The sequence below is a fragment of the Rhodamnia argentea genome, chromosome 11 (genome assembly GCF_020921035.1).
Source record: "Rhodamnia argentea isolate NSW1041297 chromosome 11, ASM2092103v1, whole genome shotgun sequence".
NCBI classification, from domain to species: Eukaryota; Viridiplantae; Streptophyta; class Magnoliopsida; order Myrtales; family Myrtaceae; genus Rhodamnia; species Rhodamnia argentea.
Window position 1 is genome coordinate 22,865,825 of NC_063160.1, and position 20,297 is coordinate 22,886,121.

Below are 20,297 nucleotides of genomic sequence, written 5' to 3' on the forward strand. Positions count from 1 at the left end.
GGGGGAGCTAGTACAACAGCCCACCAGCCATGGCCCCCCATTATTTGTAGCAAAATATTCTTCATATTAGTTATTTTCTGCGAAAGAAACCAAATTTTAGAAACCTTTCTATCGCTTAGCAATAAAATAATCGCTTTAAGGAAGAAGAGAAGGCCAAGCATGAACGAGAAGAGCCTGTCAAGTTAGCCAAGATTGACTGCCTGCATAATCATTAATCACACAAGGCTTTCTTATACAGATTATGATTATCTTCAGCGAAAGCTCTGTGCTCGATTTCAGGCAAGTCATTCTTGGCTACTAAACGAAACTCTTCTCATCATGTAAGGCCTCACTTCCTCAGCGACAATGAATGCGCCCGTTCGAGCCTCATTCGATGGAGAGAACAGAGCAACGAGATTAGGATCAATGAGCCATTCTTTGGGAAGTACCGGCCTACGCTTATAGTTACTTGCAATTTGCCAAGTGATGGACGTCGTTATATGCATTAAGCTGAAACCCGATAGTGTATGAATTCCCATCAAAATTCTCATGAGTGTGTGTGTATATACATTACTCGAGTGTGACTGATGAGCACGTACGGATTCCTGAGACGTGTGGGATTTTCTACGTCTGAGCTTTCGCAAGAATACATGAGTTTTACCTTTAGTGCAGACCGCTTTGCACTATCGCATCAATTCTCATTTTGACCTTGTTTTTACGAAAATATTGGTTTCTTTAGACAAGTGTCCATCTCCAAAATCCTAAATTGCCACGCTCGCCCAAAACACTCAAAGCCAATTAAAATCCAAAACCTAAGCAAAATAGTAAAATGTGTTTGTAAGTGGTAATTGGGTCAAATTGAAGCATTATTTGACAACGACTACGTTAGGATTAGGCGCATAAATACAATGAAATAGAGAGTAAAGTCGAGAAAGAGGAATCGACACAATGTTTATTCTAATTCGCCTTTAAACTAGGGCTATATCCAGCAGAGAATACCACTATAATTAGCACCTCACACTTTTCTGTTACATCTCTAAAATACAAGATAACAAGATTATATGTAATAGTAGCTATTCGTAGGCCCAAACTCAAACTACCAATAAAATAGGAGATCAAACTATAAAAGCCCTCCGGCATTCCCATACTTTCCTCTCGACAGAGGAATATAAACCACACCCCAACAGATTCTACGTGACAAGTTAGCTAGTCCACTCTACTACACACAAATTACTCAGGAACTAGGGAGAGTGAAAATATCGAGTTCACATACACTTAGAGTTCCTTCAGATGATTAGAAGGTATAAAACTGTTCATGTACTTATCAACATTTAGATCATGACCAAGTCGAACGTGGTTTTTTTATTATGGAATTGAAGGCATGGACACGATAGGAAGTGAAACCTAGGCCAACGCCGCTAATGTGTAAAAGCAAGATATCAATCTTGCCGAGAACTTCTGGAATTGGTATCATCAATGTTTGTACAGCATGTGCTTGCAGAATCTAAAAAGGTAAGAGTATACAGCACTCGGAGGGTGATCGGACGCTCGGATATGTTAATATAAGCCATTCACATCTTTCACAAACCTTCTTGCGCCGACTTCCATGCACGTTCGGCCCGAGAAAGGTTGGTACTTTCAAAGAAGAAGAGAAGGCCTAACATGAACGTGAAGAGCACATCAGACAAGCCAGGATGACCTGCCTAGCGACCCTGCAACCTTACGCGTCGGTCGACCAGAACAGCGACGGTGATCAGATCCCCGTGCAGGAAGCAGGCAAGTCATCCTTGGCTGACAAACAGTACTCGTCACCTCATGTAAGGCCTCTCTTCCCCGCAAAAACATTCCAGTGCCTCTCAATATGTGATGTGATGAATAAAAAGGACAGACAAAGAGATATGTTCGAGGAGCGGTTGCTTTTACTAGGAAGAAGAAGCCTAACATGAAAGATAAGAGACTTTCTGATTAGCCAAGGAGACTGCCTGATACCGGCATGAACTACTCGAACCCTCAGTTCAGCTGAATAGATCGACTTCGGAGCAGGCAAGTCATCCTTGGCTACCAAATGAGACTCTTGTCTTCATGTTAGCCTCTCTTCCTCTTCTCCTCCTACTCAAGTCCAATACTTGAATTTTTTGCTGGCGCTCATGTCTCTATTTATAGGGAATGGAAGAGAATATGAGATCAGATTCCAAAGCCCACTAATATTTTAGTAGGACCTCCTTGAGTCAATTTGCCTCATGCAAATCTTCTCTTTTTGAATTTTTCTTTTTTTTGATAAGCCTGCAGTAATCCTAATCACTCTCTTAGGGATTACTAAGCTCCCCGTATTAGAATCTATTCTTTCTATGCGAGCAGGTCTTTACAGGTGTGTAATGTTCACTGAACTGAGCAAAAGAGCCCAGTGAAAACTTAAGAGAAGATATCGATGAATGGCTATTACTCGGGTATTCATCAGTATCATCCAGTTACATTTTCCTTGAGGCAACTTGGGTTGAAGTTTGTATTCCTGGGCTTTAGTTACATGTCAAAAAAAAAAAAGACTGTGTGCGCTTTGTGTAGTTCTTGAACGTCAATACATTTCATGGACCAAACCCAGCTTGGCAATGAACTACATCAGATGATTTTTTGGCAGATTATCTTGATTAAGATGATTAAACGAGGTCATTTATGATCGAGAGCTTGAACTTTGTATTTACTTCTATACGAGAACCGCTTGAATGTGCCGACGCTAAATACGACCGACAAAGATAAAAAATAATTGACAAGTCCTGCAGAATAAGGGTTACTATTTTGGTCCAAGGCTAGCCATGCAGCTTTTAGCTTGAATCCAGAGACAATTTGATTCTCTATACCCACAACTCTTATCCTCAAGAACGGGCTTATGGGTGTCTCTGTTCTGACCCTCACAATACCTCCACATGGAATGTTTCTGACCCTTCCCCATCAAAAGCAGCGCAATTTCTAATCCAGAAGGTTCTCGTTTTTGAATTTGGATTATTGACTAGAATTGAATTCTATTATTAAGCCATCTTTTTCCAGTGAGAGAATTCTTGGCAAACAGACTGATCAGATCCTCTTATCCTCCAATTCTTTCTTTTCTTTTTGGGTACGTACATTGATCCCAATGGCATGGAGACATCAACTTGTGAAAGATGCCCTCCAGAGGAAAAGTCAACGACTGCCACTAAAGATAGGGTTCTTCTTTTGGTGCTGGTTGACTTTGTTCGCTTGGCTTACATCTTGCACTTTCCTTTGGAATTGAAATTCCATTTATAGCAATCCCTCCAAAAAAAAAATTCCCAGATGGGGACCAGTTAAATAATGTCGTGGACCGACGATATGGTCATCAATCAGAGTGAGAATATCACCAAAAAAGCAAAGAAGAATGCAATTCTTTCGACAGATGTAACTCTCTCATTCCCTTCTGAAATTTTCAATTTTGGACTGGAAAGCACAGAGACATTTCCATGCGTCGCTCCACAAGTGCAGCTGAATTCTAAAGGAAAAGGTTTCTGAATTCAGGTTCCCAGAGATGGGTCTATTAGCTTCTAAACGGAGAGAGAAATAGAAACGCTTGAAGTAGGATGGTTCAGGGTTATGGTATCTGAGCGTGCATCAAGAGGGAATTAGACCTTCATTTCTCCAATTTGGAGAGCACCAGTGCAGAAATGGTTGTCAAAGCAAAGCAGCCTTTTAGTTCTGGAATGGTGGCTGCGAAAGAGATGCGCATGTTTAGGGAAGCCACAACCGATGAAGGAGGCCGAAACAAGGGCAATCGAGAATCATTTAACAGCAAGCTTTACCCTGTCCTGGCCCAATGAAAAAGTTGGTTTCCGCAACTGTTGCCTGAACAGGACGATGTATATGCCTATGGTCCATTAGATCGACTTATCCCATTAGCAGATGAGTTACAGATGGACAAGGGACGATTTGCGAACACCATTTCTAGATGTAATTTTCGGTGAACTTTGGACAGAATAAACCTTCTTTGCATTACCAGTGCCACAACCGAACCGGCTAATTATCTGTTGCAGGTATAAAGGAGCTAATATTCACCCATTTTAAAGAATTACATATGTGAGACTTGATGTTCCCACAGAAAGCTCTCTTGCAGAAGATCTTCAAAGCATACAGTTCAACAATTATTTCATACAGTTGAACAGTTGAGAATTTGGCAAGTAAGAATAAATTGCAGACAGATTTCATAAACATCACCTAACCTACTACGGACAATTTGTCTATACACATCTAAACAGATGTGAAAAGGACTAGCTCATGATGACTAATTATATAGGTAACACCTCCATCTCCAAGTAACAAAAATATTTATACACGTCTAAAGAAGGCGAACTAAACTGTGATCTCTAGTCGAAGAAGCCTACACAGGGCAGACAAAACCTGCAACGACATCGAAACTCTTTGAAGTCACTCAAGGGGATGAGACGGGAGCTTGCTGGCGGATATGATGGTAATAGCCAGGTAGCAGAAGAAGGCCAAATAGGAGAAAACAACCGAGACCAACACTTGGTTGCAGAACTTGGTCACTCTGTTGCAAAGGGCAACCCAACCCATTTTCTCCTCCCCGTAACGACCCACGTATCCGATAGCGGTCCCCGCCGCACATGCAGATATCATCAGCACCGTCATTGCCTGCATCGTCAGAACGAATTCACCAGTTGTTATCTGAAAGTTAAGTTGAAGAAGCCTTTTACGAGTAACAGTCCATTTATTTAGTCACTTAAGTCCTCTTTCGGATATCTATTTGACAAAGTCAATACCACACAACAAGTTCACTAATAACTGGTTCACCTACATTCTCGGGCAAATGTTGGCTAGGTTTCCAAAAAGATTCATTCGTGGGTAAATGTTCATACAGGCATCTATACTTTTCATATCAAATACGAAGTCCATTCCTTGCCGCTAATATTCCTCTCAGTATCAATTCCTGCTCTATTCCCTGTATCTATACTCCTATCAACACTTAGAGAACCCAATCTTACTATGGCATTTACTGATATCCAGTATCTATGCTAGATCCCCTGATGCCAATGTATGCCAAAATTATTGAAACAATACTTACCATAAGCAAGTGATGCTCTTACGGTACCATGCTGAAATTTTTTGTCCTTAAAAAGTTAATGATCATGTCTTGGCCCTTGCCCCTAGGGGGCCTAATTGGCGATGGATTATGGAAGCAATCACAAATTGCTATAATTAAGCATGAAAAAAGTCTTTCAATAGTTATATCGCCAATTCGAAGACCCCAATCAATCAAAATTGCTATGGTAATTCTGTACTGTGGACATGCCAAGTAACCGTCACACACGTAAGAAAACGAAGATAGAATAGAATGAATACAGTAAGTGAACAAATAGTTACCAAATCGTGCAAGAACAGGAAGAAGCAATTCCTGGGATTCGATCCTGAGCGACTGACGAGGCGAAGCAGAATCAGCGACAGCAATGAGAAGCCACACACTACTGCATCCGCACCCAGCAAAAACCTGAAACACAACCCCCACCCCCCATCAAAGTTAATCCTTCATCATCACTCGTCGCAGCGATTACAATATGTGCAGTCAGCTTCTTTCCCTTTCCGGGTTTCTACCTGAAAGCGGAAGCGTAGCTGTAGTAAGCTCGGAACTTGATGCCGAACAAGACGATGGTCTCGTTGCTCGTGAGCATCACCGAGAGCGCGATCAGCGCCGAGACGAAGGCCGAGACCCTGAGCGAGGCTTGCGCGATCAGGAACCTCTTGCGGGACTTGCTGGAGACGGCCAGGAATTTCTCGGGGAAGGAGTTTTGCTCTTTCGCTGTCTCGGGCACCATCTTCGTGAAGAGGAAAGTGTCGGAGAGCGAAGGAAAGAGCACAGGCCGTAGATTTCACGGCGACTTAAAGAGAGAGAGCGAGCGAGATGGCTTCGTAGATTTGGTTGTGCAAAAGTAGAAACGAAAAATCCGACGGCTTGGATTTATCCGTGAAACGATCGGGTCGCTTGCTCCCACCCGATATGATGGACAAAGAAACGGATAGTCCACAGGAGCGAGTGACCCACAGTTCGAGCAAAATATTTTGGCATTACTGCAAAGAGAAATAGACATAAATGTTTGATCAAAAAAAGAAAAAGGAAATAGAGATAAATGAAAACAAATCACGTAAGAAGTTGAAAACATATTCTTAGTTTGACTTTTCTGCGTGAATTTCGTGCCTTTCCTTAATCAATTTATTTGAAATGGATGCAATATTGTGAAGTTTGCACCCATAAGTTTCTAAAATTCACACGTAGGAGGCCAAAGTGTGTAAAATGTCGCGTGGACAGCCGATAACGAAGCTTATACAGCCCAGATTTCTTTTATTTCGCAAAAAAATGAGTATTTTGAAAAATATTTTTCTAAAAATGATCGTTTGTATCGGTTAAAATAATTGATCGACAAAAAATATTTTTATTACTGAATATAAAACAAGTGTCAATATTTTCATGGATGATAAAATTATTTTTTATTTTTTTATTATTGTATGTAATACAAACGGTCATTTTTAAGAAAATATTCTTCAAAACATCCATTTTTCGCTAAAGAAACAAAAGAATTAATAATTTGGAATATATTTCCCTAAAAACGATTGTTCATATCGCTTGAAATAATTAGCCGATGAAAAGTATTTCATTACCAACGATAATTTATATTTAAACATTTTCGTATACGATCAAAATATTTTCATTCATTTATTTTATAAGCGAGACAAGTGATTATTTTTTAGAAAATATTTTCCAAACTATTTATTTTTCTCAAAACAGATTATTTTTACGAGCACAAAATCACCGACATGGGGTAGTATTTATGAAACTTATATAACTATGCTGACGGCTTACTTTGTCTGGCTTTAAAAAAAAAGTTCTAAATCTATCACAATTGTGTCAATTTAATTTCAAATCTTTTTTTTTTACCAATTGAGTTCTAAATATTTTGCATTTGTGTCAATTCGGTCCATGCGTTCAATTTTAGCTGAAAATCCATAATAAGAATGCCCATCCTCCCACATGGCATAGTCAGCGACATGGATAATTCTGGGTTTTTTCCAATTTATTTTTTTTTAATTTACAAAATTATTTTTTAAAAATAAATATTTACAAGTTTGGGCCTTGCTCGGCGGGTGAGTTGCCGAGTGAGGCCCGCTCGGCAACCCAACTGCTAAGCAGCTTTCTTGGGCCGGCCCATTTCTCTCGGCGGCCAAGCTGCTCGGCAGCCAAGGCGCCAAGTGAGGTTGGGCTTCTTCTTCTTCTTCTTCTTTTAAATTTCATTTTTTTAAGTATTTTAATTATTTATACTTTTAATATTTAGTTTATTTCGTATTTTTTTAACATGTTTATATTTTTTTTATATTTTTTTTCTTGGGAAGCTTATCTTTATAACATAATTAGTAATAATTAATATAAAAATTATAAATAAAATAAATATTCTAAGTATCAATAATTAAAAAAAATACAAAATTTACAATATAGCCGGCCCACATTTTTTTGTGTGTAAATTTCGTATTTTTTTTAATCATTGATACTTAGAATATTTATTTTATTTATAATTTTTTTTCTTGTGAAGCTTATATTTATAACATTATTAGCAATAATTAATGTAAATATTTATTAAGATCTATAATTAATAAATAATGTTGTGATATAATGTAATATAGCCGCAGGAATATGTTGGAAACCGCAGTAATAGATAGATGGGAAACCACGAAAAAAGAGTTAAAAATCACATGGAAAGATTAAAAACTCTAGCAAAAGAGTGGAAACGAGTAAAGAAATGGCAAAACTTTGGAAGAGCATATCTCATTGCTCGGGTCTCCGTTTGAGACAAATTTTTTTTTATTTCACGTAATTTTTCAAGAGGAATCCATTGGCAAAAGTTTGGCCCGCCTTTTTTTTCCCCAAAAACGCCGTTTTCCTTGTCAATTTTGCATTTTCTCCCTTCGGTGCTACTTCTCGATATCGAACAAACCCTCCTTTCCCTCTTTACCCAAACAAATTCGGCCGTTGGCGATGATGAACGATAGATTTTTGCAATTCGGGATCGTCTAGATGAGTTTTCCTATTATTTCTAGTATTTTCAGGATTTATTAATGGCAATTTTTGCTATTCGGGATCGTCTAGATGGGTTTTCAATTGATTATATTATAAAGATATCGAATTAAGAATGGGGTTCATTAATTTCATACATCTTACCAATTTTATTTTATGAATATTTTTAATTAATTACATAATTACAACATTATTTATTAATTATAGATCTTAATAATTTTTACATTAATTATTACTAATTATGTTATAAAGATAAGCTTCCCAAGAAAAAAAATATAAATAAAATAAATATAAACATGTTAAAAAAATATGAAATAAACTAAATATTATAAGTATAAATAATTAAAATTCTTTAAAAAAATGAAATAAAAAAAAGAAGAAGAAGAAGAAGAAGCCCAACCCCGCTTGGCAGCTGGGCTGCAGAGCAGGTGGGTTGCCGAGCGGGCCTCTCTCGGCAACCCAACTACCGAGCGAGGCCCAAACTTGTAAATATTTATTTTTAAAAAATATTTTTGTAAATATTTATTTTTAAAAAATATTTTTGTAAATATTTTTTTTAAAAAAATTAAATTGGAAAAAAAACCCGATAATTCTTTAGAATTTTTTATTTTTTATTTATTTTATATTTTCTTTTCTTTTCTTTTTTTCCCTTCTCCCTTCTTCGGGTGATTGGTTAGAGGAAGAAGGAAGAAAAGAAAAAAAAGGAAAAAATAAAAACAAAACATTGAAAAAAATAAAATATAATTAGAATTGATTCATGTTAGTGCTGGCCATACCACGTAGGACGATTGGCATACTTATCGGTGATTTTCGATCAAAATTGATCAAATAGATCGAATTGATATAAATGCAAAAGGTTTAATGTTCAATTGGTAAAAAAAATTAAGACAAAATTAGTAATAGGTTTAGGACTTTTTTGAAAATTTTCCCCACTTAACCGATATAGCCAATTTTGAATATCCGAGTGGTTAATGAAAAGACAATTCGAATCAAGCATTTAGGCTCCATTTATTTTGTGGGCGGAAATTTTTTTCCTAAAGCAATCATGTTTAAAAAAATATATTGGCTAGGGACAAAGAAGTTTGAATTTTCAATGGGATATGCACCTTTGAACTTTTTTAAACGAGTAAATTTGAATTTTGTGTGCAGTTGATGCACAAATTTAGATAAGCTAACGAGATGAACCGATAATAAATGTATTAATCTAGAAGGGGCATGCATGAAATCTTTTAAACCATATCCGTAAAAATTATGATATCGTCTAGCAGAAGTCTCCTTTGGCCCAAAGGATTACTTATTGGGGCCATAAATTACTGATTTTAATTTTAATTTCCCAAATTGCAAAATCTAATCTTTTCTATAAGTAATTGTAATATAATCACCAGAGATTAAACTATAAATCACAATTAAGTGGAGTAACTCGTTATGCTTATCCACAAAACCTTAGCATGCCGCTGATACTGATGCGATTTCTGAGATTGTGTTGGTGAAGTTAAGCAAAGCAAGATCATAGGTTCGTACAACTCAAATCCCTTTTTGTTCGGGGTCATTGTTTTCACAAGTCATCTCAAACATCTAATTGACTATTCGGTGGTGAATTTAATTAGGCTTGGAGAACAAGTGTTAGTTGCAACGACCACTTCCTGAAAACTAAAGCCCACCAAATAACTTTAATGCTCTAAAAGAATTGGGAATTTTTTTTGTTTTTTTGGTCAAAAGAATTGAGCATTTGAAGGCACGATTTGCTATTGGCCGGGTACTTTGAAGTAACGATTGGTTTCTCCTATCTTCTGTTCTGTTCCATCAAGCAAGCTTTTCGGATCTTGTGGTAAGTTGGGGTCTAAAGTATGATTCAGTGTATGGAAAAATGACCTAAATGATTTCTAAACTTTTAATTTATTCAATGTGATTTCTTTAACTTTTAAATATGTTTTCATATAGTTTAGAGACTATATGACACATTTATCGATAGTTCAGAGACCACGCTGAACAAATTAAAAAAATTAGAAAGACATTATTCATTGGGTCAAAGTTCAAATATCACATTATACGAATTGAAAGTTCGTCAACCATTTGTATTATTATCCTTAAGTGTATTCTCGTGTCTAAACCAAAAAATTCACTTTTCTCTAATTTTATCAAACATCTAGATGATATACTTCGTAACTCGTGTAATATAAATATATTGTTTCTCCCGTTTTTTATTAGTTTGAGTTTTTAAGAAAAACTGTTTGTCTAACATAGTGTCGAAGCACAAGTTAAAAGATTAAATCCTACCAAACTCTCGTTCTCCCTCGGTCGCTATTCCCGGTGTTCTACTTGCTTTTCTTTTCATGTAGTCCAAACTTTCAGTAAAAGACCGGATCGTTTAACGATGTTAATGCTCCAACCACTCCCATCAAGGTGTGACGTGGCTCCAGGTCCTTTGTTTTTTTTTCTTGGTCGAAACTCCAGGTCCATTTAGTTCATAAGAAATATTGGAAAGATTAACGTACCGCTAAAGAAAACGATCGGAATCACTTGAAAAAATCCTATGAAAATAGAAATATTTAGCTTGTGTGAAGAAGCAACATGATCTTATGCAACAGTAATTCACTAATCCATATCTCTATACGTCAATAGGAACTAACCTACTTGTATCAAGTAAGTGCGAGTACACGGTATATAAGGTAGACCTCCAATTTCAAGGTATATCAGCGCAACTCTCGTAGCCCAAAAGTTTCTTTCCATAGAAAAAGTGCTTATACACATATTTGTACGCTGTGTATAGGAACAAAATACAGTCTCGAGGACAACTCATGAAGAATAAATGCTCTTTTAATTTCATTGAAGCTCGGCTCCAATCTAGGCCTCACTTAGTGGGACTCGATACATTCGTGGGCCTAGCTCACATGGAGGCCCATTCTTGGAAATCCTGGGCAATAGAATGACACGTGACAAAGAGTCAAGACATAAGAATTCGAGCGTTCAATCACATTCAAACATTTTTTACCCCAGAAAAGAAAATCATTTTCAACCATTTTCGTCAACCTATCTACGAGCTAAAAGGAATTGTCGCGTGTGATTTTTCTTTTCCCAACGAAATTTCGAGTGTTCGATTAACTATTATAGGCTCGAAAAGGCCCTGAACACCGAAGCTCACAGCTTCTTAGGCGATGCTTTTTGGAATGGCTGAAAATTTCAGTATACAAAATTTTGCAATCAATTGAGTAAGCCGACAACAGTGTTTGCTGCGCTAATATTTTAAGGTAACCATGTCGATGTTGCTGTTTACTTACGCGACTGTTGTGTGTGTCTGCCAAAGATTCGTCGTAGGTCAGTGTTGATACGTGTAGAGCTCCGGTAGCAGAAATTCCTGAAATTACGTCAATTGTCAACTCAGCTATAACCACGCGACGGACCTGTCCAATTAGCTCTTTTTTTTTTAAATGAAAAAAAAAAAAAACAGCCTGAGGAGATTTTGAGTCCTTCCCTCGTTGGTCAAAACTTCAACCTCGCGTGCCCTCGGCCCACCCAAATAGAATAGCAAAGTACAGCCTGACAATCCCCCCACCATCTCTCTCCTCTCTCTACTTTGTCACCGGGCCGCCATCATGGCTATTGAAGCCATCGCGGCCGTCGCCGCCGAGTTGACCAGCCTGCCGGCTCCCTCCCTCTACCGTCGAACCCCCCTCCCCTCTCTCTCTGTGCAAACCTCCCAGCGACCGCAAATCGGCACGAATCGATACGTGACCATTGTAGGTCCACGACCTCAAGTCGACAGATCAAGATTTCGAAGATTACTATATTATCGTCCGAGCTCATCTTATTCATTAATAGAGCTGCATTTTCTTTGTAAAATAATACATCAGCGGCGAAAACATTTCTCTCGTGCAACCCATCTCGCAGTGAAAACGGACGTACTACACATGAGCCATTACTTGGGACGAAAATAGACAAGAACCTCAATTTCAAAGTACTTATGTAAATGACAAAAAAAAAAAACAGTTACGATGCTGGTGGTTTTAGAACTCGAGATGGTAATCATTCCACTTATTATAAAAAAGCAAGATTAATAAGATAATAAATATAGATCGGGACAACATGTTAGATGGCGTACCGCCATTTCATTTCACCGAAAAGTGCAATTGTGAATGTTGAGGTTGATGTCTTGTATTACGTTATCTAAGAGATTATGAGGCGGTTCCAAAACGCTCCCTGCGACTAGACAGCACGAGGGTCCCGCTCCCCGGTGAGCGGGCGGGGGTCCGGGGGGGCCGCCCCGGCGGAGGTCGGGCGGCGCCCCCGGGCCGCTGAAGGCGTTTTATATTCATTTATAAAATGATTTCTATAGGAAAATTAAATATTTTAGGCTATGTGGGCAATTTTGTAATTTGTGACATGTAGGGTTTCGCTATATATATATTTAAGGTGAAACAGGTCATTATAAGATAGAGAGGATGTGAAAAAGAGCGGCCGTACACTTTTCTACGTTATTAGTGAAACAGATCTCATCTCCCCGTGGACGTAGGTAGGCGGAACATCTCTGCCGCCGAACCGCGTAAATTCTTGTGTTGTGTGAATTTTCATTACTTTCTTGCATCATTAATAGGATCGAATTCGGATATTCGACGGTGAAGACATGTGACGACTTTAATAGACATCTATTTGGCCATTTGTGACCATAATTTAGATTTTAGGAAGACAATTCTTGAGGATTTGATCGATTTTGACTGAATTCATTGCCGTCTCGCATCACTTTGAAAATGGCAAGCCTCAGGGACAATGTTCAACACTTGGACTCTCCAGAACATGGGTCCAAATCACAATCAGCTAAGCTGTCGGCTTTAAATATTTCATCCATGAAGTGACCGATGGGCGATGGGTAAGCTGTTCCGATGTATTCCAAATGTCGATGTGGCATAAACAAAAGTACATGCTAAATAACCTGTTTTTATTTATTTATTATTATTTCACTCTTTCTTTTATATGCATATGTATGCGATGCTCACGAGAATCGAATCCCAGACTTTTGACCCTGCTCCCTGATCCCTTTATCTGTAAGTCCCTAATTCCCTGACAATTGTTTAAGGTTGCGTAGTTTGCAAATACTTCGCAAAACAGCTTTGATACCATAAAATATTTAGATGAAAATTTTATTTCGTGATTAGTTTTCTCGATCACTTTTGAGTCAAAATTGGCCTTGACAAAATCCAAAACCCAAAATAGATCGCGCATTGCTCTGGCTTTGGAGCATTTTTAGAACGCAAATATAGAGTCTTAACGAATTCTTTTATCTTCCAACCTTGTCCACATATTCGACCAGAAAAAAAAAAACTTGTCCACGTAGAACTATCAGATTTACAATTTTACCCCAATGGACATCAAGAGAGAATGAAGAGCCGCGACGGAAATGTAGGCGGACGGTCGCTTCGGTGAAGTTTCCGTTCGGAGGTTCACAGCTTAGCTCGATCTGTTCCAGACAAATTTGGCCTGACGAAATTCAAGTATCAATGACGAGTCATAGTGGCTCTGCCTAGGACTCGCGATCTTGAGGGCATTTGCCTTTATAACTTCAAAGGCAAACGAGACTCCAAAGAGAGGGCAAGCTAGATCTCTACGAGCCAAGCGAGACACGGATCTCATCGGCGAAGCCATGCCAAGGGAAGCGCAACCCCGACGAAGCGGCTGTGGTCCGACGGCCCTGCAGCGACCAACTTCCCACCTCCACATTTACCCTTCTTTCTATTTCTCTTCCCTTTCCGACGATCTGGTCTTGGAATGACAAGTTTCCACGCGACTAACAGTGGAACTTGGAAAAGGTTTTGGCGTCACGTAGCTATGGAAAGCGTGGGGATGATGCGCGACGTCACATTTTATCTTCTCCGTGGGGGCAGTTGAAAGGTTGCTTGGAACTTTCCTGCCAAATGTCGAAGGACTATGGGGATTGATTGCTGAACTTTTCGAATCCTACCATTGCTTTTGAATTCAGACAAGCTGTGAGAAAACACTCGACATTTTCAGCGACGACTACTATAGATGATGGGGCAGCCTGGAAAAGGACAGTCCTCCAAAGTGAGCGTACTTTCAGCAGCCCATCATGACCTCTTGCGTGGTACTTGTCCCCACAATTGGTTTTCACATATAAAAAATCTCATGCCGATGTACCTTTTGAGAGTATTGATTATATAATAATTATTAAATGACGGTAAAATTAATAATTTATTTTAAATAAAAAATAATTAAATAAAAAATAATTAAAATTTTTGGAGGTTCACTCCTTTAAAAAATTTTAACTTGTAATATAATACAGTCACTAAAAAAATGCTAATAAAACTCATCTTTAGATTGTTTGGATAATATATCAAAATGGGGATGATAGACTTACGTCTTAGCTGATAAAATTGAAAAATAGGATCAAGGATTTGAGCATTGAAGTATAAGTGCTTGAAAATAATTCATCAAAGTAATTAAAATTAATCGTGTGGTATCATCTATTTCTTACCATACATGAAATTCAGATAATTATTAGGAGGTTTTACCAATATGATAGGTGAGATTCTGTCCTGGATCATTTATTTCTACGCAGTGGAGTACACAATCCCTTTCTCGCTCTCTTTTTTAAGTGATTTTTTTGACTTGGTTGAATCATTTGAGTCAATGGTAGTCGCAATTGTCGAATAATTTTAATGCCATTAAGTGCCGAGTTTTTCGTTTCAGCAATTAATCTTACCATTCGGTGATGTGGACCCTATGTAGCTTTCTAAACTAGTGGGTCATATTTAAGAATTAATAACAGTCTGACACATCACTCGAATCAATTTTGTCAATTGATTTTAATGAAAACCGATCGATATCTTTAGTAAGTGTTGAAGATTAGTTTACTCAACTGTTAATAAAATTGAGCATGTTTGATAAATATGACTAGTTTGGACTTAAATGATTCAATTAAGTCAAACGGCCACTTAACTCGCTAGCTAATGCTGGAGTTACTCGATCCATTAAACAGAAAATACATCCGTACAAGATATAGAATATGGGCTATTACCTTGCATGAAGCCTAAAACCTACTAATAACATTTTCCGTTCCCTATTGGGCAAGTAAAGAATATCATTCAATACTCATTATCCAGTTATTCTTTTATTTTTTGGTCGAAAAGAAATTTTCATTTCACTTTAAAGAAAGGCACATAACATTAAAATAAAATCAATTACAAAGAAGGGATTTGCTATAACATCATAGCACAATAACGGCCGATCACCGAAAATTCGTATCATCTTCGACAATGAGCACACGCCTAATAACATCGCCATAGAGAGATAACAACACCACTAATATGTTGAAAAAGCACAAATAACGAATTGCAAACCTCGTATCTATATTTAAATAGGGATAGAAAAACTCACAAATTTAGATCTAATTATAAATCAAGAGAAAATAGTTCCAAAGTAGTTATGGTTAATCAAAATACTTTCGGATAAACTCATTATTGAAAACACTAAGAGAGGAGTTTCGGAGACTCGTGGAGCGCTCAAACGACGTCCACGAAATCAACATAGAAGTCTTGAAAATTCTTAAAAATGAAGAGATAGAGAGATAAATAAGGATACACAGAGGAAGAGGAAAGAAAGAGGGGAGGAGACCCTCCCCTCAAGGACATTCTTCAATGAAAGGAGACTTGGGTTTGGAGGTTATTATTATCCAGTTATTCTCAAACAACAATTTATTTACGTTTTCAACACTTACGATCTATTTGATAACGTTTTTATTCCTCTGATTCTGTTTTCCGAAACAAAAAAGAATTAGAAACATATTTGATAGCGCAAATGATTTTGATTTTGATTCCGTTCAAGAGAACACTTTTGGACAAAAAAATAAGAACAAAAAAAAGGTTAATTCTCCAAAAAAAGAACACTTTCGAGAATAAAAAACGCAATCTTAGTCTTCTCTCACTTTTGTCGGGCACCCGCAAGACGTGAGCCGGATCAACTCAACCCGGTCCGGATAATTTCTTTAAATAAAAATTTCGGAAATTAATTAAAAAAGTAAATGATTAAAAAATAAAAAATGGAAAAATTAATAAAAATTCTAAAAAATTCCAATCCTCTTTGGAATTTCTTATGTTTAGAATCTCATCTATCTTGTTCTTGTAATCCATTTTTATGAATGAATGAAACTCTTTTTCGACAAAAAAAAATCATATTTTTTGTGATTTTGCCTTCCTATATTTCCCAAACTCGCTTTGATTTGTTGTTGGAGTACTATGTTGTATCGGCGACCATCCACATAGTATCTTAGGGTAAAACTGAGCCACCTATGTGGTAAAAATGAAATTTATTCATTACGAGCAATAAAATATAATTAGAGTCACCTCTTTCATTCTTGGCATATGCATAGCCTCAAGAGAAGCATGAAAAAATAACAATTTTAGTGTATTATCCTTCCAATGAACAAATCTAAAGTATCTCTATTTTGGCTAAAAAGATGTTATGGTGCAAGAGGATCATAACTACGGGGTGCGGGAAAGTCATCTAATATGATTATGTAATGATTTGATTTAAATGACAAATTGAAAAGAAATTATTTTTCGGAATATAAATTTTGTGCGGTTATCAAACGCATTTACGTTCCTGGAACATAAATTTTATGCGATTATCAAGCACGTTCTGATTCTCTAAACTCATCCAACGAACAAAAAAAAAATAAAATTGATTCTAATCAAAATTATTTTTTTGAAACAGAAACGTTACTAAATATGTCCTTAAGGACTAGCATTTAAAATTCAATACTCCAATTTTCTAAACATAACTTTTTAAACTTTAGCATTTCTCATGACAACGAGATCCGTTAAAAAGCAGAACATGGTAGAGTAATGCAAGGTGGGTTTCTCGAGAGGTTGTGGGTATCCTTGGATTTAATTAACCTTTTGCTCAACAATTTTTATTTTTTGTGGTGTGTGGCCACTTTAATCATTTGATCCATGATTAGGGGTTTTCTACGTGTGCTCTAATTGGCAAAAATCATTTGTGAGCCCCGAAGAAAATTGAATCTCTAGCAAAATGCCCTTTTCCAATCCGAAAGTAAAACGGCATCACGAAAACTGAAAGTTACTATACGACGTAAGTAAATCAATTGAAAAGGCCAAAAATCAAAACTAAGGTCCGTAATCGAAACACAACATTGATACGTTTGACGACGCGTGCCTCATCGTCCTTGTGTCCGAATTGAAAAACGGTGTCACCGTCCGGTCCACTCTTTCGACATCCTCCTCCTTTTCGCATCTCTTTCCATGTTGGCGTGGTGACGCGCGATTCACGGTTTCCGAAGCGGATGACGACGGAAAGTCAGTTCCATGTCTGACTTTCCCACCGTTTAATTCGTCTTTCCTCCTGTGCTCCACCTTCGAGCCGCTCGCTTGTCTATTTTCTTTTGATCTTGTTAATTAGTGTCCTTCCACACCAGTTGAATTGATTAAAAATGACAAAAAAAAATACTCATTTTAATAAAGTCGCTTACCCTTCCTTTTGGATAGATTGATTATGGAAGACTCGTAATTTATCAATGGATGATGCTGGATACTTAATTAATTGCACGGATTTCTCATCACGAGTATTCCACTCGAGTTTTAACGTCACATCCTTGTCCAAGTCCATAAACACATCGACTTCAATCAACAAGATTCAAAAGAAGGACTGAGTGCTAAAGAGCTAATTCAAGAAAAGGGAGTCCGAGACGTATCAATTGGTCTGATTGGTGTTCTTTTGGTCATTTGAGGACCACAAATGGAGGTGGTCCGTCGCCCCACGCACGTCGGTCTGACCACCTGAAGCCTCAAGCCACCAAGCACTGGAGTGGACCACGTGAAAATCCATTTGAGAGTAGAGGTTGGTACCGTTTATCTCGGACGGCATTATTCCAAGTGAATTAAGCAAAGCATAACACGACTTTGACCAAACAACTAGTGAAATTTCGCAAATTGCGAAGCACGAGGACTTCACTCCGTCCGTCTATTTTCGGATACTTCACGAAGCCTAGACCTTTTTACTTAATCATAATATTAGTTGATCGAGTCGGAGATTATGTCGGGTAGTGTACAGCCAATATTTGATGGTCCAAGTGATTTTGCATGTCTTTGGTCTTACACTCGTTCTTAATTAAGATATAATTATCAAACAAGTCCTGAATTTATTATATGAATGTTAATTCAGTTACGAGCATTTTAATTTTGTCAATATAGTCATAATCCTTTGTGTCAATTTTTTTTTTAAATCAGATCTTCCGGCCAATTACAACCGAAAATTGCCGATATGTCATCCAGACATTATGGGCTATCTTACGTGGCACGCTAACGTGGATAATTTGTGAATTGTCAAGTCGGCGATTTTCAGCGGCAAGTGATTAGAAGAACTATATATGCATTTTGCGCAGAGGTTTAGGACTACATTGGTTTGTACATTAAGTTTATAATTGCTTTGATAAATTTTTCCTTAATTAGTGCCATATATCGTGTGATTTCTTGACTACTAATCCTATTTTTTAGGAAGTTTATTTGCACATGTAACTAAAATTCATTCACGATTTTCAAATGTATCACCTAGGAAGTCTATGCTTCCTCTTTATGTTACTATTTCCGTTTACCACAATACACGAGTAAAGGTCTCATTCAAATTACTAAAAGAAGTATTTTGAGTAACAACATGACACGACAACGATTTAGGAATGCGTGTCGACTCGTAAATCGGCTCACAACAAATGCACAATTTGAGACGTCATCCCGCTCTTCATGAGTAAGGACAAGATTTCACATTCTACGGATACTTCTAGACTCGGTGTGAACTACTTGTTTTCGATTTGTCTAGCGAGCTATAGTCTCGGCGTGCGCGAACTAAACCCGGATGAATGCAATTTTAAGCCATTGTCCACACGAAAAGTCCCAAAATAATGGATAAAAGGCGGCATGCGAGATAAAAATAGAATGAAATGTTTATCAAGCAATCGCGCATATTCGACTCGCATTAGAATCACTAGTCGCCGACTGCAAGAAACAGGAGAACAAGGTCAATTTCGATCGACCTTCTCTACTCTTTCGTGGAGTCAAATGTCGGATGTTACGTGACTCTTGGAACCAACGGCCACAAACAGACAACGCGTACGCGGTACGCCTGCCGGGCACCAGATCAGAGTCCACGTGTCCCGGGGACATCGACGCCCATACGAACCCAACTGCCATGTGCCTCTTACCCGATAACATAACCCAGACTAAACTCGATTAACAAAAAAGGGCTAAAATTATCGGAGTTTAGTGTTGTTTTGACTTTTGAGTGCCTCTCGTGCCGCTGGATAAAAAGACATCGATTATTTGTTTTCTCTGGAAGGCGCGTCCGTGTGATTAACATGATGTGATCATTGAGTAATCTTAGTGGGGTTGTTCACCATATCCAACGAAGTGACAATTATTTACACAATAGCCCTAAATTTTTATAGTTTTGCCAATCTAGTCTTGTACCTTTAGGAAATTTCAATGTGATCCTTCCGACCACTTGTCATCAAAAATCTACGATACGGCGGTAATCCACGTGCAACCATTGACAATGACCGAACCGTCATATTGGCTATTTTCAATGGAATTGAGCAAAGATTTAGCACTATGTTAGCAAGGTTGAAAAGTTTAAAGATTGAATTGATATACGTACAACATGTTTAGAACTGATTGGCTAATTTTCTTTCAAATGACTAATTGTTTTATTATAATACTGCTAGACTACGAATAACAAAAAGTACTGCTAAACATGTAAAACTCACTGCAAAGAGATTGTCCAAACTATAAATAAATATTTGAACATTATTACTTGTTTAATTTTTTTATATATGAAATAAGTCGTGCTAACGTGTATCTCGAAGACCCATGTTAAGTATACCTTATTCGAAATAATTTGATTTTCAAGATGTCAATTGTTCATATTTATCAAGCTATTTAATGTGCTAATTTTGGTTCACGATATGAAATAAGCCGTGCTAATTGCGGATCCATTTTTGACTCATCTAATTTAATTTGAATTTTTTGGGTATATTTTCACTCCGCCTTCAAAAATTTACAACTCAAATACAATTTATTTTTCGACAAAAAAAAATACAATTTATTTATACAAAATATCAGTTAGAAAATGGATGATGACAGCTCTAAGTGGTAAGTGCAGCTAAACTTCAGTTGCCTAGTCTTTTCGTCTTAATTTTGTCCTGTTTCGTTACGACAGCCAC

The 20,297-nt window shown here is 37.4% G+C and overlaps 1 protein-coding gene and 1 long non-coding RNA gene across 2 annotated transcripts in view; both read right to left on the bottom strand.

Moving 5' to 3' along the window:
* Positions 1 to 11,008, bottom strand: part of LOC115726458 — a 26,576-nt gene extending 15,568 nt beyond the window's left edge. The window contains exons 1-2 of the long non-coding RNA XR_004013540.1: positions 10,998 to 11,008; positions 2,839 to 2,842 (exon numbers count right to left, since the gene is read on the bottom strand). This is a non-coding gene — a long non-coding RNA (uncharacterized LOC115726458). The remainder of the gene's footprint in view (positions 1 to 2,838; positions 2,843 to 10,997) is intronic.
* LOC115726457 (CASP-like protein 1F2) lies at positions 4,274 to 5,925 on the bottom strand. Its single transcript, XM_030656333.2, has 3 exons — positions 5,590 to 5,925; positions 5,362 to 5,485; positions 4,274 to 4,632 (listed from the first exon to the last, which is right to left on the bottom strand). Exons 1-3 carry the CDS (start codon positions 5,808 to 5,810, stop codon positions 4,408 to 4,410), a joined length of 570 nt encoding a protein of 189 aa, XP_030512193.1. The 5' UTR covers positions 5,811 to 5,925; the 3' UTR covers positions 4,274 to 4,407.
* Positions 11,009 to 20,297: the final 9,289 nt, after the last annotated feature.